Raw genomic sequence first — 26997 nt, 5'->3', positions numbered from 1 at the left:
AAACTCGCAACTGCAAGTAATAAAGTAGCCTACAATTTTCTGAGGAAAAAAAGTCAGAAGTTGTATAATTATTACAGAATTGTGTATTGCAATTGCGAGTTTATATTCGACTTTATAACACGCAATTGCGAGTTTATGTCACAATTCTGACTTTAAGCCTATCTCGCAAAATGCGAGTTTATATGTCACAATTCTGACTTTAGGCCTATATCTCGCAATTCTGACTTTATAGCACAATTACTAGTTTAGCCTATATCACGCAATTAGGAGAAAAAAAATAACTCGCAATTGTGAAAGTCAGAATTGTGAAATAAAAGTAATTACTTTTTTATTTGGCGGAAACAAGCTTCCATAGTGATATTGTCACAGGTAGATAAAACACACACACACACAAGATAAAAATAAATAAAGTTCTTTAATAATCCAATGCAGGAGTAAGGGAGCAAACTGGCTACACAACAACATAAGCAATACCAGACAAGGAAACACAGGAAACTGAGGGTTTAAATAGACATAGCGATTGACTAAAACTGAACAGGTAATGGGACTAAACTAGGGAATCAACTAAAGATTAGGGACGCATGCAAACAGAGCAAACAAGACTAAACTGAACATATGATAGAGTTGTAGAGGAAATGAGTCATGGTAGAGTTTGGTAAAACACCCCCCTACTGTTTTTCCCATATTAACCACAAAATAAAGTCAAGATATGTTTTTCTTGTTGCTATGGACTACATATGGAGAAGTACAGTATTCACTGTGAAGCTAACACTGGCGATGTACTGTATGTGTCCAGGATAAAAATACCCTTGTTACTGCAGACACCAAGTGACAAATCACAGTGGTTGTTAAATGTTATTTTATTAGTTACAATAGGCCTACCCATTGGCCTAAACAAGGGTTTTATGTTTTTGATAACTTGTCTGCTTTTTAAATTCTGCTGAAAGCCATCGAAGGGCATAGTATTTAAAGTGCTTACATAGCATTTCAAATTTCAGGAAAGAAAAGCTATTCTGCTTAATCCAATCAATAAGTATATCAATACACAGCAATACACATTCTGTTAATGCTTCTCAACTAGTGGGTTGCAGGTTTGATAGGGTTGAGAATAGCAGGAGAAACAATGCGCAATAATTATTAATATTAGGGTAACAAGATCAACTTTTAAAAGGGATAGGCCTATGTTTGTTGTTGATTTATACAACAGCATTTTGGAGCAAATTCATCTGTTACATATAAGCATCTAAATTAGTCAGATGCTAGCCTTTTTGATCGATGTAAACAGTATCTTTGTGGTAAACCGAACACTGTGTTCTAAAACCTAAACCTCATCCCAGCTGTGAATCAATGCTAATGGAGAAGTATTATGCTGCAGGTTGTTTTGCTGTTTCTGGGTCTGAATGGTGTGCAGAAACCAATCAATTACAAACTATACCAAGAAATTCAACATTAGGGTATCAGATCATCTGACAGTGATCCAGCACCAGAAAGACTGAGTTATGAAACATGGTAATTATACAAAACACAATGACTCAAACACAAGAAATTCAATACTTTAGAGTCATGTCAGAGTCCAGACCGCATCGCACTGAAGTCCTGTGGATTGAGCTGCTGAATCACACTCACTAATTAAACGTTTTAGTCTTTGTTCAATTTAATATGCTAGCTAATCAACTCACTTTATTCCCACTGGTGGTAAATGACTCATTTTCTCAAGTTTTAGTTCTAGTCATTGCTTTAGGAATATAATCAAAGAGGTTAAATGTTGTTTCTGCTTTTTAGCTACACTCCCAAACAATTCATAGCAAATTAAACAGATCATTTCACATACAGTTATTGCTAAATAAGGGTGGCTATACGGAGCCACATCGTTTGGCCAACACTCCAAATGTGCACACAGTGTCACAATCGGAGCCCGAGAGTTGTTAGCTTATCACAGAATTACTGCCACCTTTGCCTCTCCGCAAGAGTAATTACCTGTGAAAAACCAATTAAACTTGCATTGTAATAAAGCCGAGATTACAAACGTAATTAATTTTCAATTATGAGGAAGCACCAACAAAATGATTACACAAGAATGGCCGACTACCTCAGTAACGAGGCTCATTTAGGCAACGTCTTGCATCAATTTTCATATAATCTGCGTAAATATGCACAAAAAAAAACAAGCAGTTTTAAGTTAAATTTGCTTTATTGTGCATCATTTTGTCTGTTTCAATAGCCACAATGAATTTTTCTTGTAATTTACATAAAAACTCTCTGTACATGCTTTGAAACAGGAGAAAATGCTAATCATTTAAGCTATAGATAACATTACATGATGGCTTCTAATCATTATTTCTAACATTTAAAAAAATGTGCATTTGACGTGCTGGAAAAATCACTCGATGACCCTAGGAGGCGCCATCTTGATTTGGAGGGGTGGATTGAAGGGGAAGCCCCGATGGGTCCTGGCGGGATGAGCGACGGGCGCCTGATGTTGGCACCTCCAGAAGAGCCTGAACAGTCTGAGCGACACGCGTGAGCCCCTCTTCCTCCAGAATCAATTGCGATGGACACAGTGTGTCCTGGTGGGATTTGATCAAGGAGAAGAAAGAATACTAATATAAGTTTGTTTACACAAATGGTTATAAGCAATAAAACATCCTGGCATAAACAGACGGCTCAAGGAATATTGGTTCTTGTATTGCAAGCCTCTAAAAATCTGCAAATATAGGCTTCTAAGAGGAGATGCTGAAGCGTGAAGAGCACTCAAGGTAAACAAGCAAGATCCTTGGCTCATTATGAAAAGCTTTCCATGCACCTATAAGGATGGTTGAGAAATGGAACACCCATCTGTTATCTCAAGAACCCACAACATGCAAGATACAGGATCACACACACAAGAGGCACTTGTGACACACGGATACAGGAAGGACAGGCAATGCATGCAAAACAACACTTGATCGGCAAATCATTTCTTTGAATTTCCGACTATATGGCACAGCAGCAAGACCCCGTCTTTCAGAGATGCAGCCATGCAGTTATAGCACTTCACAAGAAGATGCCATTTCATTCCAGGCTATAGTACGCATTACAAGCCAGCACTTCACCATCTTGAAAATCCATCATGCATTCCAATGATTAAGTTCAGTCAACCCTAACGGTATACATTAAATATAGATTATGGATGAGTTGCATAGGCTCTTATTGCCATATTCAGGCTGTATATCACTCGTGCGGTATATATCAGATTATGCGTTAAGATCATTGCTTTAACACAATAAGAAAGCATTATGTTTTATCCCTCTATTGTGCCGTTTGGCCATACGGTAGGTTAATTCTTGGCTTTCAGAAAAAAATGATGACATATGCCATTGTTGAATTGAAATCACTGTCTTTAAAGAATCCAATGATATTGTTTTTATGACACCTAAATTAGATTTCTCTCTCCAAGGTTGTTTTTCCCTGGGGGTCAACACATTCTCCTCATATTGCCCTATTAAAAAACATTTCTGTACATTTCTTCAACATCTGGATTTTTTGCTGCCTCTCTGGTAAGTTAAATCGATGTTTTTGCTCTCAGATTCTCACGGTTTTCTAATATAATTAACAGTAAGCTGAGAAAATATGAACGCATCCATATGGCAAATGGCAGTGATGTATTTCCTTATTGTTAGGGGCATCAATTACTGCAATGAATTATTTATTTGGAAGTGTTTATTGTAATTATAATTATGCTGATCTCAATTATGATTTATGTTTCATGTGTTCAGAAAAAAAAAAAAAAAAGAAAAAAAATTATTAAAAAGTAATATTCTAGAAATGTCACGAAGAACAGAATAAACAATTAGTTTATAGAAGTTCCAAATGCACAAACCATCAATTCGTAAAAGAAACTTAATTATAGAGAAACTTGAGGAGAATCCTGAAATTAAAATTGATTTTCATTAATGGTAGAGAGTTGCCAAAAGAAATATATTATTTGGAAGAATCTCTTAACAATTTGGCAATTTTATGTGGGGAAAAAACGTTCCATCATTAGAAGACAATGCAACACCATAGAGGGTTAACTGAACTGTTCTCACCCGTAAACACACAGTACTTCACAACGTCAAAGTGAAAAATGAGCTGGCCGGTTAATTAATGAATAATTTAAAATAATAAACAGAAAGCAAATGAGCGCATAAGTATTCACCCTCCTGCTTTGACACACTTTAATGAGTTCAGAAGTAAGCAAAATAATTGCTTGATTAAAGTACACCTGTACACAGATGAGGTGTTTCACATGATTTCAGTGTAACTGCACCTGCGTCTATTAGTGCATTTACACCGAAACACTGGTGAGTGTGGTAGGAAGAAAGACTCTGCCCTGAGCAAACAGAGTTTTTAAATCATCAATGACATTCATCCAGTGTTGATTAAAAGTCTGAATGCTTTGGAGCAGCTGTATGTGAGAGACCCTAAAGATTTTAAGTCTACAGTTCGATGAATTCGAAACTGAACTGTTGGGTCTAAATGCCAAGCACTGTTAAAAGAAGAACGAGCAAAAATGCCATTGTCACTGAGTGAAAAAGCATAAAAAGAACTTAAGATGTAATGGATGGTAAAGGGTGAACACTTGTGCTCAGTTATTTTCTTTGTTTAATTTGTTTGTTCTGGGTGTTGTAAAGTTGTTTGTGCTGATGGGTGGCAGAATATTTTCATCAAAATAATGCAATACATCAAAATCTCTTACAGTACATTTTATATGAACATATACGTACACTACCATTGAAAAGTTTGGGGTCAGTACGTTTTTCTTGGATGAAATTGATTAAAAGTGACAGTGAAGACATTTATAACGTTACAAAAGATTTAATTTCAAATAGCCTAAATTGTCCTTTTAAAATTTCTATTTATCAAATAATAATAATAAAAAAAATTCATTACGGTTTCCACAAAAATATTAAACCGCACAATTGTTTTTCACATTGATAAGAAATGTTTTTATGAGCACCAAATCACATGAAAGATCATGTGACTGATGCTGTTAACACTGTGTTAATAGCAACAAAAAGTATTTTCTTTGCACTAAATGCAAATAGCATTAAAAATCTAAACTAAGTGTAATATTATTTAATATACAATATAGTTGTTACTGTATGTTTTTATCAAATAAATGCAGCCTTGAGCATAAAAGACTTTCAAAAACATTTTAAAAAAATCTTACCAACCCCAAACTTATGCATTAGTGTTACTTAGAATATAAAAAAAGACACACAGTGGGGTCCAAAAATCTGAAAAGGCATTTTTAATTATAAATTATAATATCAGCAAATATATTTTTTTAGCAGTGCGTACCCCACTGTGTAGTATAGTGTATACTTTTACTTTGTGTAGCTATACTTACTTTTTCTCTACTTTCTACTACCCACACAATGGATCAACACTTACCTTTTGGTAAAGGGCACAGAATATCTGGACTCATAAGCTACAGAGACGAGCTGACGTGAGGATTTCATCCTCAGCAGAGAGACAAAGAACTAAAGCAGAATTAATCATGAGCGAGAGTCATGAACATTTGACAAAAGCACACGTAAAGCAGCAGACGACACGTACAAATCAGTTTCCTTTTTTTAATAATTTCTTTACAGACAAAAAAAAAAATCTTTATATCAATATAAACTTAACTTCTTAAATACACAGTATTTTATAAATATAACAAAATACATTTCGTGTGTTGCAACAGTTTTAACTAGGTAACATTTGGACGGAAATTCGTGCAGATCTAGTGCCCTCTAAACTGAGTCTAACGTAAGAAGGACGGTAGAATTATCAGTCATCTTCTGTAAAAGCCTTCAACATGGACAGTAGCATTTCACAATCCTTATTTCATTTGGCTAAAGCCTCTAGAGCAAATGTGATGAAGTCCATCTATGCGAAATGTGTCTGAGTTCATTTTCAAAGTGGATTCATTTTAAATTAAATGTCTATTATGATTAGCTTTCGCATTGATAACAATGTATAATGTTATAAAACCCTATCAACATCCCTTAAAATATGTTTAAGACATCGTAGGATGAGAAATGCATGTTGGTAACTAGTTCCACAGCACATATCCCTTCACCTACCCTTGTTTCTCAGTGTCTCTCTCTCTCCTCTTATCGTTCACAGCAGATGAGAGGCTGCTCGTTAGTAAACTGTCGGCAAAGCTTCTAAATCACATTAAGTAGGCACGGAATACAAAAGCAACATCAGCATACAGCACCGCGGAAGATAGGTGCTCATGGCACATTACAGGACTACAAAAACACTATGGCCACATTTAGAATCAGGAAACGCAGCTGAAGAGGCTTGTGGAGAAGCAGGACTCACAACCATTTCATCATCAATAAAAAAAAAAAAAAAAAAAAAAAAAAAAAAAAAAATGGTGTAATTTGTAATTTGGTAATGTCTGCTTATCCACATTGTGCATCCACGAGCAGTATCTAACATACACATTTAAAATATGCTATTAATGTTTTTTTACTCCCAGCTCAAAATGATCATGAAAGCAATCATAAGCATATTACTCAATTAATCTGTTCAATTTAATTAGTCAAATTTAATGTGCTCAGCGATGGCTTTCCACCAAATGCAGCTTCATCAGAACAGAGAAAAACATAAATAAACCGAAACAATAACTTAATTGTGAACAGTTTGCATACAGGAATTATATTAAGATGCTCTCAAGAAAACTCAAAGTGAACATTAAAAAAAAAAAAAGAAAGAAAAACTGTAACAAGTTAACACAGCTTTGAATCATACTAGTACCGTCAAAAAGTGTTAAAGGAACAGTTTAGAAACACCACTGCTCTCTGGTGGTCACAGTCGACAAGATATGAGCGTCAGAAAAGGCAAGTGAAATAGTCCACGCGGTCCCGACCCTAACAGATATCTACAACGTGTGAATTAAACCAAATTCAGCTGAGAAGTACCATAGCCACACTGTTAACATATTTACCCGATGCTACAAACTAATTTGCACTGCTGTGTGAGCAGAAATAACCTACAAGTTTCTGAGGCACTTTAAAGCCCTTCAAGAGAAAAAAAAAAAAAAAGAAAAAAAAAGGGGAATGGGGAGTTAGTGCCAGTGCTTTAAAACTCTTAGGATAACAAGATCCATTCCAAAGACAGTCATTCCCTCTAGAAGGTGTAAACTATCCTGGGATCAACAGCAATGCTAAGGCAATCAGGTGGAAAAGCCCTTCACGATGTCTATGTACAGATAAAGTCTACGTCCTCAACAGAGTATGTGACCATTGAGGAGTTGATTATAACTTTTTTGATGTGGAAAAATGTGGATATTCGATCTAGACCTCTGATAATTTGCGATATATATTTCAGTATTTCACCATTTGTAGAGCTTCTAAAGGTTCTTAAATATGTTTCCAAACCTGAACATCTGTGAGGAGCTTTAATGCGTAAGCTGAAAGGCATTATGTGTAGGGAGTTATATATGTGCAGGTCTTGTCAACAATGTGTGTACACAGTACAGAAATGATGTATCCGTTACATTTACACATTGATACTCGCTCGCACTATGCTATAAGCTGGCAGTATAACAGGTAGAGCAAAGCCATGAGGAGAGAGTAGAAGAGCAGGAAGCCGCTGGAAAAAGGGGAGGAAGGAGAGACGGAGGGAGAGGTGGCGTTCTTGTCCTCGTTCACCTCCTCCTCCTCTATTGCCAAGAGCGCCGTCGCACAGCGGTGCACTGCAGGTATCTTACTGCACAGGACATCAGACGCTAAACACAACTCCATCTGAGAAACAGAGAGACAGACAAAGGAAAGGAAGAACAATGCAAATAGGACAAACAAAGATGAATGGACACAGTGTTGAGCAAAGACACACATGAAAGCAGGGTCATTTAAAGGGATAGTTCACTCAAAACTCTGTCATCATTTACTCACCTTGTGTGTGTGTGTTTTTTAAACCTACATGACTTTCTTTCTTCCGTGGAACACTAAATGAGATGTTTATAGAACTAATGTATGTACGATATCGGAAAAAATTGACATTGTGATATTTTGTTTTTCTGCGTTCAATTATATGAAAAATGCAGGAAGTTTCACTAGATTCATTTAAATAGCTATGTTTGGAAAGGATCAATCTTTCTAGGATGATTGTTGTTAAGTGCAGCTGCATAGAATATAGTAATAATAAAACACAAAAAAGCTAGAAACAATGACATTTTACTTTTATGTGAACCATCCTTTTAGGGCTTGAAAGATTTGGGTGTTGACACATGGGTATAATCTTTACAAGAACAAACTTAAACCTCTTTCAGTAAACAAAAAATTAACTTTCCACTTTAATAATTATTATTACATACAAATATAAAATAAAAACTATTGTAACAATACTACAGTAGTGTAAAAATACTAATAATAATTAATAAAAATCATTACAAAGTAATTGCAATACAAATATTTGTGTCTTAATTTCTTCATTTTCGAATGTTAAAGTCATCATAATATCTAAATTGACCCTATTTACCTTGTTAGCGCATATTACTAGTCTTGTGGTGAACAATTCATCCGTGCAAGTTAATACACAGAATTTTAAAAAAAAAGTATTTTACGATATAAATGCTCAACAACAGACATTCATATCCCAGCGATGCAAACTACTTGAATTTTTTCTGAACTGAAAATATGCTATCATTTACATGATTCATGTAATTCAAAACTGAATGTGAAGAGACAAGAAACGTTTTGCATTTTCGACATATTAGACGTGAATAAGATTAATAAAATGTGTGCATATTTTAAAATAAAATATTACATGCAAATAGTTTTAATTTATTGCTTCATAACAACAATTAGACCTAGAACTTCTTTTACCATTCTTTTTCCATTCCCTTAAATCCCTTTTAATCCTTTAATTATTTGATTCATTTAAAGCTGCAGTCCGTAACTTGTGTCGCTCTAGCGGTTAATAAACAGAACTGTATGCGTCTTGCAGAAGAACAATGTAGCCGGAGCTAGTTCTCTCTGTTTATGTCTATGACGAGTCACGCAGGCACTGGGATACTCCGCAGTGGTACGACCCATACCGGTCTAAAATTGTCAGAACATAAACGCTTATTATAGGTGTACTGTAGTGATTCAGGATAAGACAAAAACAATGTTCCAAAAAAAACGTTGGTCCCCCAATGTTCAAGACATGGTTACGGACAACTTCTATGATGATTTTTATGGCTTTATGGTGCTTTTATTGTCCTTTTTGTAGCTTGACAGCCCAATCCCTATTCACTTTCACTGCATTACAAGACAGCGGCTCAGACATTCTGCTAAACATCTCCTTTGGGGTTCCATGGAAGAAAGTCATTTGGCTTTGGAACATCATGAACTACCTGAGGTGACTACCCCTTTAAGATTAAAAAAAAAAGCCATAGAGAGCACACAAAAGTTGCAAATCGAGCTTGAAGCACTTGAAAAATAACATAAAAGAGCATTAACAGTCACATGTCAGTGGGTGAAGTGGATTTGTCTTGTTTACAAACAGCTCACACAATACGTCTCAGGAAGACAAATAATATGGAGGATGATAAAAGAAGCAAACAATAAAAGATGAAATTTATGTTTACCTCAGGGACTCCAAGCCTACGACATGCAGCAATGAAGTTTTCGACATTGAGGCGGCACTTGGCAGCACTCAGCTTTGGCTGAACAGACAGAAAGATTGCACGGATATTCATTAGAAAGCAAATTAAGAACAGCCTGCTAGTAAACTAGCAGATCTGGGTTCAGCTTCCTCCAAATAAGGATCACACATTTGTTTTTTTGAGATACTAGATTACGTTTTGGCCATAATGAGAATAAGACCCGAGCATTAGCTCACCACTGCCGGTGAGGGGATGTGGATGATTGACACGGAACGAGGTCGCACGTGATTGGCCAACTGGCAGAGAACTGTGCCATTGGACAACGCCTCTCCCAGATCGTCAGGCAGAGAGATCTTCAGACGCGACTCCAGACACTGGAAGAGAAACATGGAAAGAGTGATACCACTAGGAAATACTTCTTAAACTACGCAATCAAATAAAATAAAAATAAAGACTAAGACCAATAATAAGATAATCGTAACAAAAATGGGGTAAGGTGTGTCAGAAGAGCTAGAGATGGAGAGATGAATAATACAGGATGCCTCTTTACTTTGCGCAGTTGCAAGACGTCTGTTCTGTCTTCTCGTGGGGATCTGAGTGTGGAGCGTGATTCGCTGCGGCCAGACTCCGCCAAACTGTTTCCTGATCCTGAGAAGAGAGCAATAGGGTACAGCATATATTACTGACCAAATCAAGATTATAGGTCCTACAATCCTATATTAACTTCTGTGTGTGTACCAGTCTTGACGTTGCAGCGTGAAGATGTGCGGAATAAGAAGCTGTTGGGTTTGGGAGCAGAACCTGGTGGAGAACAGGGCTTCACGGAGGGCACATCTGTAATATGTCACAAACAAGATTCAGCAAATACTTAAATTACGTTCATTAAGACTGGGTTCCCACCAATACAGCTTCAGCAGAACAAGCTACATTAATTGAACAAAACTGTAATCAATACATTGTTTCTATATACAATTATATGGCATTGCTCTCAAGAAAACCAAAGCAAACATTCAACAGCAATGATAAAAAACCCTGTCAAAAAGTGTTGAAGCACTTTTGTAACAGCACTGCCCTCTGGTGGTAATTGAATTTCTATAGGTAATTGAAAGAAACTCTTTCGTTTGAATGTCTGGCTGTCGATTGTCTGTCACAGACCATGTTTGCTTGGCAGTCAATTGGGCCAAGTGTTGCATTCACTGTTGTTTGGCAATTTTTTGCAGGAGAAATTCAGACATTTCAATATTAGCAATCCACATGATTGGGAATTTCACATTAGGGTAAAGGATTTCACCATGCAGATCCTGCAACGGGTTTAAGTTTGTCACGTGGATTGGCAGCATTGAGCAACCGAATGCTGCTTAGTTTGAAAGTCACTTCTGTTTGAGCAATGCTTTGCGCATCACTACACTATTGGCAATACTTTTCCCCAGCTAATGTGACCGCCCCTAATATATATATCTAAATTTTTAATAGTTTGTGTGATATCCATGTGATAAAGTGAGCAGTACTTATGCTTTGCCAATATACTGTAGAGTTAGTTTAGATACAGTTGCTAACAGAAAATGCTCAAGCGAGTTTATCGGTCACTGCGCAAGTAAAAATAACGTGTTACTTTTTCCTGAAGGGTTGTTTGAAAAATGCTATTAATCTGATGAGATAACCAAAACTCATCAAAGTGCCCTATTTAAAAATTAATTTTTAATTTTGTTTAGTTTTGGAGGTCTCCTACAATAGTTTACATGCAAAGGTCAAAAAACGCTTTAAGTTTCTCATAATATAGACTGCAGCATCACCTCTTTTCTAGGGTTGGGTATCGTTTTAATTTTAACGATTCCGATTCTACTTATCGATTCCGATTTTTATCGATTCCTTATTTCGATTCCAGTAAGGTAAAAAAAAAAAAACTTAGATATCATTCACATTTATTTTACGTTTATTTTAAGGAACTTTTGCCTATGGTTTAAAATTACCATAGCAAAAACAACTAGCCTAACTAATATAAATTTCATGCATTATTAAAGACAAGTAAATACTCTAAGTAAATAATAAAAAATTATCAAATCGCAGCACATAAATACAACTGAACAAAGATGCGTTTGAATATTCAGGTATTCAGGTACACAAACTACTCATGGGGTCTTCAAAAAATGAAGATAGATCTTAAATGGCATTTTCCATTAAAAGCAGCTGAAATATCTAGCATGAAAGGTACCGTACCTGTGCGACTGATGGAGCGCTGCAAAGAAACCGTATGTGAGGACTGAGAAATCTGATCTGCACTCTGAGAGAAAGAGAGAGAGAAAAGTCTTAAACACCCAATTAAGAATAGTATTATGCATTTATGACAGAATGAGGTAGAGTGTAAACGTGAAGGACTCACTGCACATCTCTGTTTCGGGCCGTTGGGTGGAGAGTTGCTATCTGAATCACCACTAGAGGGACACAGAGATCAAATCACAAAACGGCAAAAAAAAAAAAAAAACTGTGAACTTCACTAACTAGCCACTTCAGAGTGAACTAGCAACACAACAACCACATCATGAATGTGTTATGAATTTATGTTACTCTTAAATAAGGTATGTCTATTTGATCTGACTGTTAACTATGCCGTCACAGCTCGTAATCTGGTCTCAAATTCAGATTTGTGCCTTCTCTTTGTTAAAGAGATACAGAATTCCACAACAAAACATAAACACCAGCACGCATGCAAACACAGAACACGTAAACGCATATGCGGGCCATTCGCTCCACTCTTACCCTGAAATGCTTCCTGTTCCTCCTTGCTTTGCCGTCGTTGCCAAGTTACTTCCTGTTTTTACAATAATCTTCTGCAAACTGTAAGACATAAAACGCTTATTAGTCAATTGCCTCCTAATACAAAAGCACGCAGGACCTGTTCATACAAATAGAGCATTCTGGGTGAGCCTTTCTGATGTTTTTCTTCTGACTGTGTTTTACTATGATTAATTCTTTAAGACACAAATTAAACACACGACAGCAGTTAAAACTGGTTTCCTTTACAACCACAATGGCTTTGATGACGAAGCATCAGCAAAGAAATAATAGAGGCCATTTTAAATCCGTCAAGTGCTTTTGAAGACTTGCTTGCTGTGCATCAGCAAACAGGATTGTTGGTTCTATCGGCTCTTAGGCCTAACGGTCTTTTTGACGCCATATCACCCATTCACTCATGTTTCACTTCCACATTTCCTTGATTCATTCAATCCCATCAGTCACTCACGTGCTGGCTTTGTCTCTCTGTTGCTGGGCTCTTTCTCTTTCCTGCCAGATAAGCAGGTTTCCAGGCCTCCTCCTCTCCTCTAGAGTGGGACTGGATGGTGAGCCGGAGTCTGAACCATCTCCGATCACAAATATCCTGAAAGGAAGTAAAATAGAGATTTATGTTTTTTTAAGCCCTCACCAAAAAGTTACAACTGAATATAACTTTTTCTGAAGAAATTGTGGTGTCACCACAACTATACAAGGGTGTTGTAGGTGTTTGTGTGGTTTTTAGTCATTGCTACGCAGTTTTGAGGATGATTACTTACTGGCTCAAGTCAAAAGAGTATTATTTTCTGGTCACTAAATATGGCAATTTAAGTCTAAGGGATTTTTTGTCCAATTTAAATCACCCACCCACCAGGTGAAAATCATACGTCTGATTGCTTAGAAACTTAGTAACACATCTTTCCACAACAAACCGCATAATTGTAGGTATCGCTTATGGTTAGGAGTTGAGCAATAGTAAGTGATGTTTGCTGTAAGGCTGCAATACTCTACACAACTTTGGAACGGATTTAAAAACACTAGGAATCATAAACTTGCTGACTCTGTGAATGGTTAAAGAGAAAAACTGGGCATCATTCACTAAACGATAGAGAATCTCACTATCAGACTGTTATGTCTTTCCAAACACAACAAACTAACGTAGAAACATGCGTATTGTTGCTTGGAGATGTAACAGATATGTGTTCTAAAATTGATATCCTCCGACTTCATGGAATCATAGTCGGAATATATATATATATCATCGCACACTGCGATTTTTTCCGTGAAATCTGTCAACTCGGACTGCCCAAAATCTTCAGACTGGCTCTGACTTTCGGCAACTAGCACTGACTCCTCCAGATGGCAGATCTGGGCAAAAGACATTGATTGTATTCCAGCCTTTAGCAAACTGCACTAATCATTTTTTTTCTGCATTATATTTTGCAATACTCTTTTTTGTTTTGTTTTAACAGAAATACTTGAATAGCTCTATTTGGGAAGAATTAAATATTCTAGAATGATTGGGATGATTTTGTAGGGGATTTTTGCATAGACTAGATTTTGCTTTTTTTTTTTTTCTCTGAAGAATTGTTTTTAGAGCAAATCATCCTTTTAGGGCTGAACAATCTGAGGAAAAACACTTGGGTAAAATCTTTACACGCACAAACTCAAACCTCTTTCAGTAACCATAAAGTGATAAGAATAATAAAAACCAACAACTCTTCACTTCAGTTCATAGGCCACATTTAAATATGATCATAAAGTAATAATCATCATCATTTGTATTATGATTATTTAATAAAAGTATTAAACAATCAATATATTGTAATAATGATAACACTACACTGTATACAATCAAATATTTAATATTCATATTGTTTTGTAGTACAATTGTAAATTTAGTCATTTTCAAATGTTAAAACCTCAAGCTTTTACTATGGCGAACACTTCTCATTAGAAATGTAGTGAAATGGATGGCACTGCTAGCACACATAACATTCCCAAAATGCACGTTACAAGAAACTCAAACTCGCAGCACAGTTGGAGTTTGAGTGGAGCAGCATTTACTGTGAATCAAGCCGCTCCAAGACTCTGAAACACCGGATATATCGCACATGGATGGAATAATGGATAGAAGAATCTATTTTTTAGATTTTATTATTACTTTGTACTATCTTTAATTTGTCTGCTGTTATAACGTTGAATAAAGCAGACCAGTTTACTGAGTAACTATGACAGCAAGATACTCAGTTACACTGAAACTGTGGGAGGAAATTCACTGTTGATTTTTCCCAGCACTCCCTCACAGATTGACCTTGCGTAATCATAGTGGAGGAGGGATCCAGCAGACTTTAATTAAGAGACTCTGTTTCTCACAGCAACTATTTGAGCATGTATTATAATCAATTAAAGGACGTCACTGTGGCCTTCAAATCACACTGAAACAGTCAGTAATTCTGACTCTCAGCTTCTTTATTCTACCTTTGCACAATGAACAACTCACAATGTTTTGGAGCACCTTGGAGAACCACACTCTAAGAAGAGCGACTGAAAATTTTCCGGCCTGCTGCCATGAGACAGTCCAACGTCTCCCTTTCCTCCATTTATCATGCCCATCTGCACGTTACATAGCACGAGTACAGATCCTTACCAGCTGTATTCAAATGCATTCAAATTTGTGCACTCTTTGTGACTTCCTGGCACTCTCAGTTTATTTTGCATTGTCTATAGTGAATGCAGTGTGTCTACATGACTGATGTTTCTCCATAGCCAACACTGAGGGCAGATCTATGACAAAAAAATATTTGAGACAAAAATTTCACTCTGTTCCTGGAAAGAAAATATTCCATCTGCCCGACAGACTGTTCAAATATCCAGATCAAGCCGAAACTATTTGAGATGTTTGAAAAATAAACGTGTCTAACAAGAAACTGTGTAAGATAACCTGATACCACACTTGAGCACAGATCAGTATCTTGTGACTGTAGGTCTAAAAGTTCCAATATCAGTCACCTAATAGGCTGGTCAGATAAGCCAGCGAGCGTTTACATCGAATTACACTAGCTGGGGTTATTTAGACATGGCTCAAATGCAAACAAATTCCTATTTCTGACAGTTCTGTGGGGCCCTTCTTTATGTGAGGACCTTTCAGAGACATTTTCCATTTTAATAATAACAGGTTTCGCGCGCAATGTATGTATTTTGTATATGCAAACAGCATAAGCCCTTACCTGCTGCCTGTAGATTCAGGGCTCTGGGAGGAAGTGCTGCTGGAACTTTCACTATTTTCCTGTCATGGAGAGAGGGGACATTATCTTAACATAATTTTACCTTATGACTTCTACATTAAAGTTCAAAAGGGTCAGAAAGATTTTTTAATTAATACTTTTATTCAGCAAGGATGCATTCCATTGATCAAATGTGACAGTAAAGACATTTATAATGTTATAAATCATTTCTATTTAAAAAAAAAAAAAAGCTGTTCTTTTGAACTCTCTATTCATCAAGGAATATGAAAAAAAGTATTGGTTTCAACATTGATAAGAAGAAATGTATTTTGAGAAAAATATCATTTTAAATATTACTGTTTTTACTGTATTTTGATCATATAAATGCAGCCTTGGTAAGCATAAGAGACTTCTTTCAAAAACATATAAAAAAATCTTGCCGACCCCAAACTTTCAAACGGTAGTGCATATGTCTGAAAATATATTGAAAATGTAGGAAGTGTTAGTTAACTTAAAGGTGCACCAAGTTATTTTCCCCCATGTAAAAGTTTTAACCCTAAAGAAAAGAATAGTGTAGTAGACAGCACAATGGCAGCCATGTTGAGATCACATGACTAGCTGAATATTTCTCACTTCATCAGTTACTAAATCACAGATAACAAATATGCTTGCAAATGTGGTAATGTGGTAAATGTCTACAAGAGCTACAGTATGTTTGCAGATTTTCATCAATTCAAATATAACTTGACTTTAATGTTTATATGTACCCTAAACTAAAATAAAAAGTAATCTAAAAATATCTCTGTAGTTTCTCGTATGCAAATTAGTGCAGGGCTCGCAAAATCGCCTGCCCGACGTTTTTTAGTCGGGCTACCAAAATGCATAACCGGCCTGCCCGACGGGCTATCTGAAATAGTGTTCGCTTCAGTCTTGTTATAATCAGATTCAGCACGCTCTTCATCTTCAATCCGCAGCGGCGCCGAGCAGAGCGCACGTCAGAAACAGAGGACAGGGTGTGTGTGTGTGTGTTCATCTGAGTCTCATTGGTCTGCAGGGGCGTAAATTTCATCTAAATGTTGGGGGGGACAATTAACATAACTTTCCTCAACAGCAATTTTTGAAGGGGACACCAATAATACAGGCAAAATTGTACTTTCACAGAGGAAAGCCTTACTACTATTTAGAGCCCGACCGATAAAGGATTTTTAAGGCCGATACCGATACAAATATTTGGTGATTTAAAAATCCGATATTCCGATATATCGGCCGATATATATATTTTTTTAAAATCCAGAAACGTGTAACAAAACATGAACAGATTTTCCCTAACATTAGTTATTTGTAGTTATTTAAGAGTCCTCAGCCTTACTAAAATAATATAATGCAGTTTAAAAATAAACTTATTTTTTTTTAAATTAACTTTATTGTCACAACAGAACAGAATATATTAAAGTTCTGATAAATATAATGTATATTAAAAATACAAACTTAAGATATGAAACTTAAAGTCCTTTGAACAAAAAAATCAACTATTATTATTAATATTGACAGTAATAATTTAAAAAAATCAATGATGATGATATTATTATTATCATCATCATTTGTATTATTATTAAACAAGACAAAGGTCACTCCTAATTCTATCCATCTATTCCATCAAGCTACAACAAACCATTTTCAATCATCATTTGCTGCCTGCCTTCTAAAATCTACTACTTAGTGATGCACTAAATACATTATGTGAGGTAATTAACACATGGTTACCGAGTCGATCGTTCCCTGGGATGCGTTTTCATGAAAATCGAAAGTAAAGAGTTTTATCTCTAAAAACAGATTAACGTTAGCTTATAACGCTAGTATATGGGGCACAGAGTAAGTAAAAGTAAATCGCTAGTTAATACCACTAACAAGGCTCAAAATAGCCTCACACTAACACGGTAACATAATGAGGGTCCCTACATGCAAACCGAAGCATTGAGAACTTTGTAAGTGTACAGACAGTTTAATAAGAAGATACTTTATAAATAATGAATGTGTACATGTTGAGAATTAATATACAATTTGTAGCCTTCAGTAAATTAAAGTTCAGCTTTAGGAGGGGAAGAGACAGGGCAAGATGAGGAGACCGAAAAAGAGAGTGATGGATAAGAAGTGAGAGCAGGTATTGACACATATTCTACTGCCCGCTGACATGGTTTTAAAGCTATTTCTTATCCTTTTTTGGCCTTCAAACGTCTTGAAATGGAGAATTAAAATCAGAGAAATAAAAAATTAATAACCTTAAATGTAGGACCTCTTTGATTATAAAGCCCTGTCTTACGGCCCTGTATTAGGAATAAGATCAATAATGAATGTGTACATTGTGAATGAACTTAATAAACTTAGTTAGGCTACCTAGCTTTCCTAGTAGCTTTCAGTAAATTAATGCATCTGAGAAAATGATTCATAAATCAACCTATCAGTTGACCCTATGTTTACTTTCTTCACTGACAGACAGAAATGAAAAGCCTATATCAGTCAAAGCTCAGCTTTAGGAGGGGAAGAGACAGAGCAAGAGAAAAACAAAGAGAATAGGAGTGTGATGCTGATGAGGAGAGAAAAATAATCAGCTGCCCACTTGGTTTTAAAGCTATTGTTATCCAATTTTTTTGGCCTTCAAAACATCTTAAAATGCACATATGTAGATCAGAGAAATCAAAATTTTCTCGGGGGTGCCCCCGACCCCCCCTAACTAGGATATCTCACATTCGAACCTCCGTGATGAAAAAACCCTGCCATCTGCATGTTAATGAACACATTAGTGAGCATTAGACCCTAAACTAAAGTGTTACTTTTTTATTTTTTATCATACCCTCATTGGGGGCTGAGCCACAGACATGACTGATTCATGTTCCACACTGGTCACACACATTTCAGTTCAGTTAGAACCAGATGCATATTTGTTGATATTTGTGTTTTGAAAAAGTTTTTGATTCATTGTTTTGACTAACCAATATTCTACATTAAAAATTGTAGTCTTTTTATATGGGCTAGTAAAATTCATTTCGGGCTACCAAAATCTGAAGAGTGCCTGCCCGAAGGGCTACCAGCGATTTTGAAATTTTGCGAGCCCTGTAGTGTCAACATTACCATAGCAACAAGAACCTATTAGCATTGCTGTCAGATTGAAAGACTCCTGCATCTTTCATTTCCTCAAAAACTAATTTGAATAAGTCATTACTTCTTACTTTTTGTCCATCCAGTCTCTCAACAACATTTTTATCCTTTCAAATGATAAGACACCCTGTTTTTCACACCCGCACCATTGTTATTGCTGCGACTGAGGTGGTTTTTGTTCTGACTGGTCTATGTCTAAATATTAAGTCGAACAGATTACTAGGCTGCATGCAAATCTAGCTATTGACATCAGTAATAGACTACTAACAAACTATTGTTTGTTGCCAATAGTTGTCAATATAGATCTTCAACTTCCAAGACCACTGGAGTGTCAGCCAGCACATCATAGGGTCCCATTTGGTCCAAAAACAAAAGTACCGAGTGCACCTTTAATGTTCAGTGTACTGCAGTAAGTCCTCCTGACCTGAGGGGACTCTGTAAGTGGAAGGTGACACCTCTCCTCCTCTTCCTCCATTACGCTGTTGTCTATGAAATCCACTTGCTCCAGCTCTCCATTCACTACAGAGAGGACCAAGAGTTATAGAAGCATTTAAATCACAGGCAACTGAGATCTAGAGCAGAGATTCTGGGGGGGGGGCCTTCTTTTTTTTTTAGGTCCCCTGGTTGGGAACTACTGATCTTAAGATTCCGTTAACCTTACCTTTGGGTGTCTCTAGCGACGTATCTCTCTCCTCTTCCTCTTGAAAATTTGTGTGTTCGCGGGAAACGTCAGTCAATCGCAATGACCGTTCCGAGAAATCGTCAGCAGACTAGAGTGAAACAACACAGACGCACATACACAGCCGCTTGCATCATCCAATAAAATTACTCTCGATCAGCCTTTAGCAACAATAGTCCAAATGGTGCATTAGTGCTTAAATTCGCAGCTCTCTTTATACCTCATTTCCTGACCATCTTTTGCTGCCGCTGTCCACGCTGTTAAAGCCAGAATCCAGGCCACCATACTGACCGGGGAACAGGTCCTGATCCAGACTGCAGAGACCACACACACACACACACATTAGCATTTTCACTGAAACAGGCGATTAAAGCTTTTCAACACCCTAAGACCTCTCGTCCTTGACGATCTCTCACCAGCTGTTGAAGGCGGTGGGCCGAAGAGCTTTCTCAAACTGGTCCTGAGTCCTTTTGCAGGCCTCCATGTTCAGATATTTAAAGATGTGGAACTTTCCTTTGGAGCAGATCTGGGCAGGGGGCATCTGGAGGGGGTTGTTGTCAAGGATGATGCTTTGGAGGTGCCGCAGATGACGGTAGCACACAGGCACATTGGATATGCGGTTGCACGACACATCCAAACGGACGAGAGGCAACTCTGACAACTCTGAGTTGAGAGAAGAGTTAACTAGATGAGTCAATCTAATATATATATATATACAGTGGATCCAAAACATATTTGGACACTTCTACGAACAAATCTACATCACAACTCAAAACTAACATCACTCTTCTGAGGAATTTTTGGAGTAAAGCAATGTTTAGTGGTTGTATGAAGTCAGTTCTCCTCAAGTTCACACAGGTGTCCTATCACAGGTGGAGTTCATCACACTTGCTATGAAAATGTTTCACTAATGTTTGACAACCAGAACGTGTCACAATACTCTAAAATAAACGTTATCTTTATTTAAAACAAATGCCACTTTTGGTTGATCATTTATCTAATTTAATGACATTCGCATACTTTCAGAGTGGTTTAAATGTCCAAATATTTTTGTGTCCATTGTAACAGAGATGTAAGCTTGTTGTAAAAGCTTTCTCCTCTGACATCCACATAACACACTGGTTCCTTGTGTTTTGGAATTTCAAACAACATCTTGATTTCTGTAATCTTACAAGGTAATACACTATTGCTTTATGCAATATTTCCAAACGTTAACTCAAGTAATAGTAATAGAAACGTGTTTATAAGTTTGGGATACTGACCTTCTGGTAAAGTTGCAAGCTGGTTTCTTCTCAGATTTAAATCCCTTAAACATTCTAACTGGCCGAGCTCAACAGGAAGTGACTGTAGCTCATTACAGCTCACATCCTGGTGGAGAAACACAGCGAGAGGAAGAGACAGAGAGAAAGAAATGAAGAAACGGAGACAATTATAAACTAGATGGACTAAAGATTGTGTGTACATTGCAGTTTAATAATTGGTGGGGCAATAAGGTTAAGTAAGCAATAAATACTTCAGCGATGATGCACTAAATTGTTAAAAAGTGTTTCTATTTCAAATGTTTCTATTCAGAGAATTCAAAGAATCCGGGAAAAAAAATGTTATATCATGATTTACACAAAAATATTAAGCAGCACAGTTGTTTTCAACACTGATTATAATAATAAAGGTTCTTATACAGCAGATCAGCATAGTAGAATGATTTCTGAAGGATCATGTGACTCTGAAGATTGGAGCAATAATGCTGAAAATGCAGCCGTGTCATCACAGCAATAAATTACATTTTAAAATGTATTCAAATAGAAAACAGTTCTTTTAAAAATGTTGATTTTGAAATATTAAAATGATAAATAGTGATAATATTTCACAATATTACTGTTTTTACTGTATTTTTGATCAAATGCAGTGTCTGAGCATTAGAGACTTCTTTCAAAAGCAATAAAATATTTATATATTTATATATATATATTAAAATGAATGAAACACTGCTAGTGCTAATCTTCACACCACAGACAACTGCCACATATGTAGAGACTAGGGCTGGGATGGTACACCTATCTCCTGATTTTGATTCTACAAGTATCGGAATTTGATATTGCTATGTATTCTGATTTTCTTTGCTTTTTTTAACTTTAGAGCATGGGGAAAAGTTAAATGATACACGTGTACATGAATGTGCAGGTCGTATATCCGTAGATGTCCACCCATCCGCCATTTTTCACTTTTTTGTGTCCACTAGTAAGAGATATGACGTCATACTCACTGATACAACACATATCGGCCTCACAGGGCTCAACGCTAAGGATTTTTTCTACTGCCAAAATTTTCAAAAAAGTAATAAATAAATAAAAAAAGGCCTAATTATTGTCTTCATAAAAAAGGTTGTGACACCAGCAACTACTGGCCTTAAATAAATTTCAAATATTGTTAAAGACAAGTAAACTGTCAGTAATAAAATAAGAACAAATAATCAAATTACAAGCAATACCACAAATACAATATCAAATCAAATCAAATCAAGTATATTTGTATAGCGCTTTTCACAATACAGATTGTATCAAAGCAGCTTCACAGTATTAAAATAAAATAATACAACAAAGTTTGTTTCTAGTGGAATTTATTGATTGATAGAATAAAATTAAATATCCCCAAAATATCCCCAAAATATCCCCAACTGAGCAAGCCAAAGGCAACAGTGGCAAGGAACCGAAAAAACTCCATCAAGTGACCTAATGGTGTCCTAAAACTCCATCAGGTGACCTAATGGAGAAAAAAAAAAACCTTGGGAGAACCCAGGCTCAGTCGGGGGCCAGTTCTCCTCTGGCAATAGAACAAACAAACAAATAAAATAAACACTGCTTTTTCATGTTTTTCAGTCTAGCAGTAATTTTCAGGTAGAAAAAATGAATAATAAAATGTAAAATAGCACTGCATAGTCTTCACTGTATAAATTAAATATAGATTAATCCTTATTAAAGTTACAAAAGTTATTAAATCAAGACTCAATTTCAAAGAAATCAATTTCTTTGTCCTTTGTTGTTTGATTAACATTTAAACAAAGACAGCAGCAGGTTTATTAGGCTGCTGTCACTTTAAGAGCTACACGGATCCAATATACTGATACACAATGCGTTTTATTTCTTAACTGTTTATGTTCACTTAAGATATAACAGACTATGTTTACTTCATGTTTACTTAGAATTTTTTTACTTAATTTTGAGTGAATATGTCCGTTCAAGCGCAAGACGATGTGAAAGAGAGCTTAAATCGCTGTCTAATACGCGGCTTTCTGGGCGCGAGCTTCGGATGTGTGCGCACACAAAACTTCTTACACTATTGAATTGAGTTCTCTGTCATGTCTTCTTGCATTTTAATATTTTAATTGGCAAGGCTTAAAAACATGTGCAAATGATAAACTTTCGTGATGCAGCATTGGCCCGATCGGGCAAGTGACAGTTGCATCAACTGTCCCGAGCGACGTTTACGCTGGCCCCGCGCCATCGGGCAGTCCTTACTGTCGAGCCCTGCCCTCTGCTGAAATGTAAGAGCTACCTTTCCTCTGCCTCATCTATAAGCAAGGACTAAAATAAAGCAATTTAATATGAATTAATATCGATTATGGAATAAAAAAATGTTACTTTAAAATAAAAAATAAAAAATAAAATAAAAAGATAGTTAGGTGAATCGATTTTTTCCCCCGGTCTTAAGACTGCCAATAACAACTGGATTTGTGTGATTGCTTTTGTCAAGGTTTAACAATACTAGTAAATTACACATTTTGGAAAATATCCTAACAAAAACAGTGAAACACGTTGAAAACCCACTCGTGAGAACATGTTCCTCACTATCTGAAAGGTTCATAAATCATGTTTTGTTTCAGATCAAATGATATCAACCAGTTTGTGTAAAAACCACAGTGTGCATGAGATGCCTTCAGTAATATCATTTTAAAAAACGTGAGCCTGTGTGTGTGTGTGTGTGTGTGTGTGTGTGTGTGTGTGTGTGTGTGTGTGTGTGTGTGTGTGTTCTACTTACCAGTTGTCGCAGGTGTGTGAGTGTGTGTATAGAGGACGGCAGGACTGATAACTTGTTGTTGCTGACGATGAGCACACGCAGGAGAGGGAGCTGACATACTGAGGGCGGTAGACTGGACAGCTGGTTACGACTGCACCACACAGACAGAGAGAGTGAGAGAGAGAGAGAATTAAATGAATGCAATCTAACACCAGTACATAACACTCACTGACAGACTTACTGTATACACAATCCTTCCAATATCTTTAGCCACAAAGAGGCTGAAATTTCACTCAGGGAGACCTGATGTTTACCAAGGCTGCATTTTTTATTAGAAAAAATGCAGTAAAAACAGTAATATTGTGAAATATTATTGCAATTTAAAATAACTGCTTTCTATTTCAATATTTTTAAAAGGTAATATATGTGTGATGGCAAAGCTGTATTTTCAGCATCATTACTCCAGTCTTCAGTGTCACATGATCCTTCAGAAATCATTCTAATATATTGATTTGGTTCTCAAGAAACATAACTTATTATCAACAGTTGTGCTGCTAAATATTTTTGTGGCAACCGTGATACATTTTTAAAGTTTTTAATGTAATTTATAAGTTCAGAAGAACAGCATTTATTTCAAATATAAATCTTTTATAACATTTTAAATGTCTTTACTGTCACTTTTGATCAAATGAATGCATCCTTGCTGATTAAAAGTATTAGGCTAAACTCTAAACACTGACCCCAACCTTTTGAGCAGTGCATTACTTGGCTTATACTGAGATGAGTGCCTGAAGTATTTTGCCCTGGTTCAGGTAAGCTGCACACTGGGGATGGTGTAGTTACACCTGACACTGAGCATGCGGGCCTGTCCAAATACCAACATTTGCGGTCTATGCACTTGACCACTTGTTTTATTAAATTTGGCCCAAGTGTTCAAATAGGCGTGACGACTGCAAGTGTGTGTAGAACATTTGATTACTTGACACATGTATACTGTTGCAAAAATGCAAGTGTTTACAGAGCTTTAATTTGATTTTCAGTACTTTGCATTTTAAAATAAACTTCTAAATATCTGTTCAGTAGTCCCTATGTAACAGAAGACACTATTTAAAAATTGTGGTGCTTCTAATTAAGAGATAAAAAGCAGTTGCAATTGTACAAAATACACATAGCCCATAGCCTATCTTTGCACAAATAAAATGTGCAACACTTTGTTTTACTACCAAATTATATTTAATATTTAATTAATTTAACTTACAGTGGAATATTTTCCTAGACATCTCACAATTTCGGGACACGCAAGTTCCCGGGCATTATTCATGATGGGATACGCTTAGCCTAGAATACTGCTCCGAAGCGGTATAAGTTCAAGGCACTGCGCTTTGGCATTTTTAAGACATGGTACAGTCTTGCACACTTACTTCCTGTCGAGTGCATGCACTCTCAAGTGGCCAAGATCACAAGTGTGGGTATTTGGACAGGCCCTGTATCTGGAATGGGTGTGTGTGTGTGTACCTGAGGTTGAGGTAGGTGAGGGCTTGCAGCTGGCACAGGCTGGGCGTGAGGGATCGCACACAGTTGTGGTACAGGCTGAGCGTCTCCAGGGAGACAAACTGGCACACCTCCTCTGGAACCTCACAGAGCCGGTTCTTTGAAAGGTCTGAGATAGAGAAACACCAGTCACAGTTAGTACAGAATAAATGAATGACCAACCACAGACACCTTTACATGAAAACAACGAAGAGGACAGCCAGTAAAACTAGTATTACTAGTATTACCAGTAAAATTAAATTAAATAAATAAAAAATAAAAAAATAAAATATAAAAAATTGAATTAAATAAAACAATTAAATTCAAATAAAAAAAAAGTTATATAATAAAAACATTTATTTGAATTAAAAAAATTGAATTAAATTAAATAATATATATATATATATTTTTTTTTTAATGTATTGTGCCATTCTTTTTCGATAAATTAGCACGTCCCCCCCTAAATTCTTAATTACCAAAATTTGTGAACATCTCAAGATGAGATGAGATTTTTTTTTTAATCCTTTTAAATATTTTAAAATAATTCTCAATATTCTCAAAGATGATTCTAGTTACTATATTACAGTAAAATTATGATTTTACTTCAGTGTATACTTAAATTAAAATCAGCAAAAATCCATGACCATAAATACTTTTAACAAAATAACATATTACTTCACCATATGTTACAGTAATGAGAATGAGTGTTTATTTGCATTATGGTAATGAGATTTGTCATGAAATTAATGAAAACAATGGTCCTAAAATAAAGCAAATATATACATTTCATTTATTTCGTATTTATTTATTTTAACCTTGCATTGAAATATAACCCAGACAAGTACTTGACAGGTTTTGTGAGTCCAAACCAATAGGGGAAAAACCACAGTAGAGGAGATCTTGCCGATTATGGAACTCCCTTTGTGTTTACTCTCTGTTTGAGTCGCAATCAATGGCAATGGTCAGACTATAGATGCATCCTAAGCAACAGACAAGCATCTTTTGTCTAGATATAGCAAGTGCATTCAAGCACTTTGTTTATGCATCCATGGGACAGGGGACAGGAAACGCGTAAACAGTCATGATGTTTCCCAAAGTGAACAAAGACTTTTTTTATGGGAATTCAAATTTTGTCCAAGTTTTTGACAGCAATTGAGGATGTGAGCGTTTTGTCTGAATATAGCTCAAACTATTCCAATTCCCTTCAATATTTTCATTCCAGACAGAAGTTGCTCTCGCCAGATAAACGTGAAACACACACTCCCTCAGTGGCGCTGGTCGTAGGGTCAGGATGTATTTCTGGAGAGGGGAGGATTTTAATTACAGGGCCAAGGAAGCTTAGAACAGGGTGTGTGAATGTGAGTGTACATCGTCCATATCACTAGAGAGACAAACCAGACAGAAGAAAAAAAAAAAAACACAGAGTTTAAGGCTATAAATGAACGTTAGGGTGCAGTTTTCACTTTACATTAGCGTTATATGCATACAGGTACAGTGTAATTTCAGGCCTTTCAGATTCAAGTCTCCTTAAAGTCCTCCGCGTGATCTTAAACAAAACCAAAGTTACTTTCACACTATGAGAACAATAGCGTGTGGAAGTGTGTGTGTGAGTGTGTGCGTTTTTTTCTCTTCTTCCCTGCACTGTCCAATTGTCCAATCTGCTCTCCTTCTCCAGATCTTTTGTTCAGCTGTTTTATTTGGCAAGGAAGCATTTCCCGCCTCTCCGTTCCCAGTGGGAAGAACTAAAGATTCCCAGGGGCGGCCCACATTTCCCACAATCCCCTGCACTGCTTTGCACTCACACCAGCCTAACATGGTAGAGCATGGGAGAAATACCATTGTGCCCACATCATGGAGAAAGATGATATGTATGAGTCTGAATATGAAACTTTGATCAATAACACTTCCATAATCACTCTATGAGGTGATTATGGTAATATCTCTCATTAATAATAATTAAGCATTTAGTTAAATATTTAAATGGTGTATAAAAGTTCATGTGTGCACAATTT

The 26997-nt window shown here is 36.3% G+C and overlaps 1 protein-coding gene across 2 annotated transcripts in view; it reads right to left on the bottom strand.

The window, feature by feature from the left end:
• Positions 1-2172: 2172 nt before the first annotated feature.
• lrch4 (leucine-rich repeats and calponin homology (CH) domain containing 4) overlaps positions 2173-26997 on the bottom strand; it is a 44133-nt gene continuing 19308 nt past the window's right edge. Inside the window, exons 2-19 of one of the 2 annotated variants that reach the window (XM_084107839.1) lie at positions 24971-25115; positions 23477-23606; positions 20704-20809; positions 19858-20104; positions 19662-19755; positions 19424-19532; positions 19187-19281; positions 15610-15668; positions 12852-12986; positions 12368-12445; positions 11991-12042; positions 11828-11891; positions 10349-10444; positions 10161-10258; positions 9847-9984; positions 9593-9670; positions 7671-7763; positions 2173-2567 (exon numbers count right to left, since the gene is read on the bottom strand). In XM_084107839.1, the coding sequence (XP_083963965.1) occupies positions 2394-2567; positions 7671-7763; positions 9593-9670; positions 9847-9984; positions 10161-10258; positions 10349-10444; positions 11828-11891; positions 11991-12042; positions 12368-12445; positions 12852-12986; positions 15610-15668; positions 19187-19281; positions 19424-19532; positions 19662-19755; positions 19858-20104; positions 20704-20809; positions 23477-23606; positions 24971-25115 (1991 nt within the window). In that variant the 3' untranslated portion in view covers positions 2173-2393. The remainder of the gene's footprint in view (positions 2568-7670; positions 7764-9592; positions 9671-9846; positions 9985-10160; positions 10259-10348; positions 10445-11827; positions 11892-11990; positions 12043-12367; positions 12446-12851; positions 12987-15609; positions 15669-19186; positions 19282-19423; positions 19533-19661; positions 19756-19857; positions 20105-20703; positions 20810-23476; positions 23607-24970; positions 25116-26997) is intronic. The other variant, XM_084107840.1, reaches the window with a different exon arrangement.

The sequence above is a fragment of the Abramis brama genome (genome assembly GCF_963993115.1).
Source record: "Abramis brama genome assembly, chromosome: 3".
Taxonomy (NCBI): domain Eukaryota; kingdom Metazoa; phylum Chordata; class Actinopteri; order Cypriniformes; family Leuciscidae; genus Abramis; species Abramis brama.
This window is presented reverse-complemented; position numbering and strand designations above follow the sequence as displayed.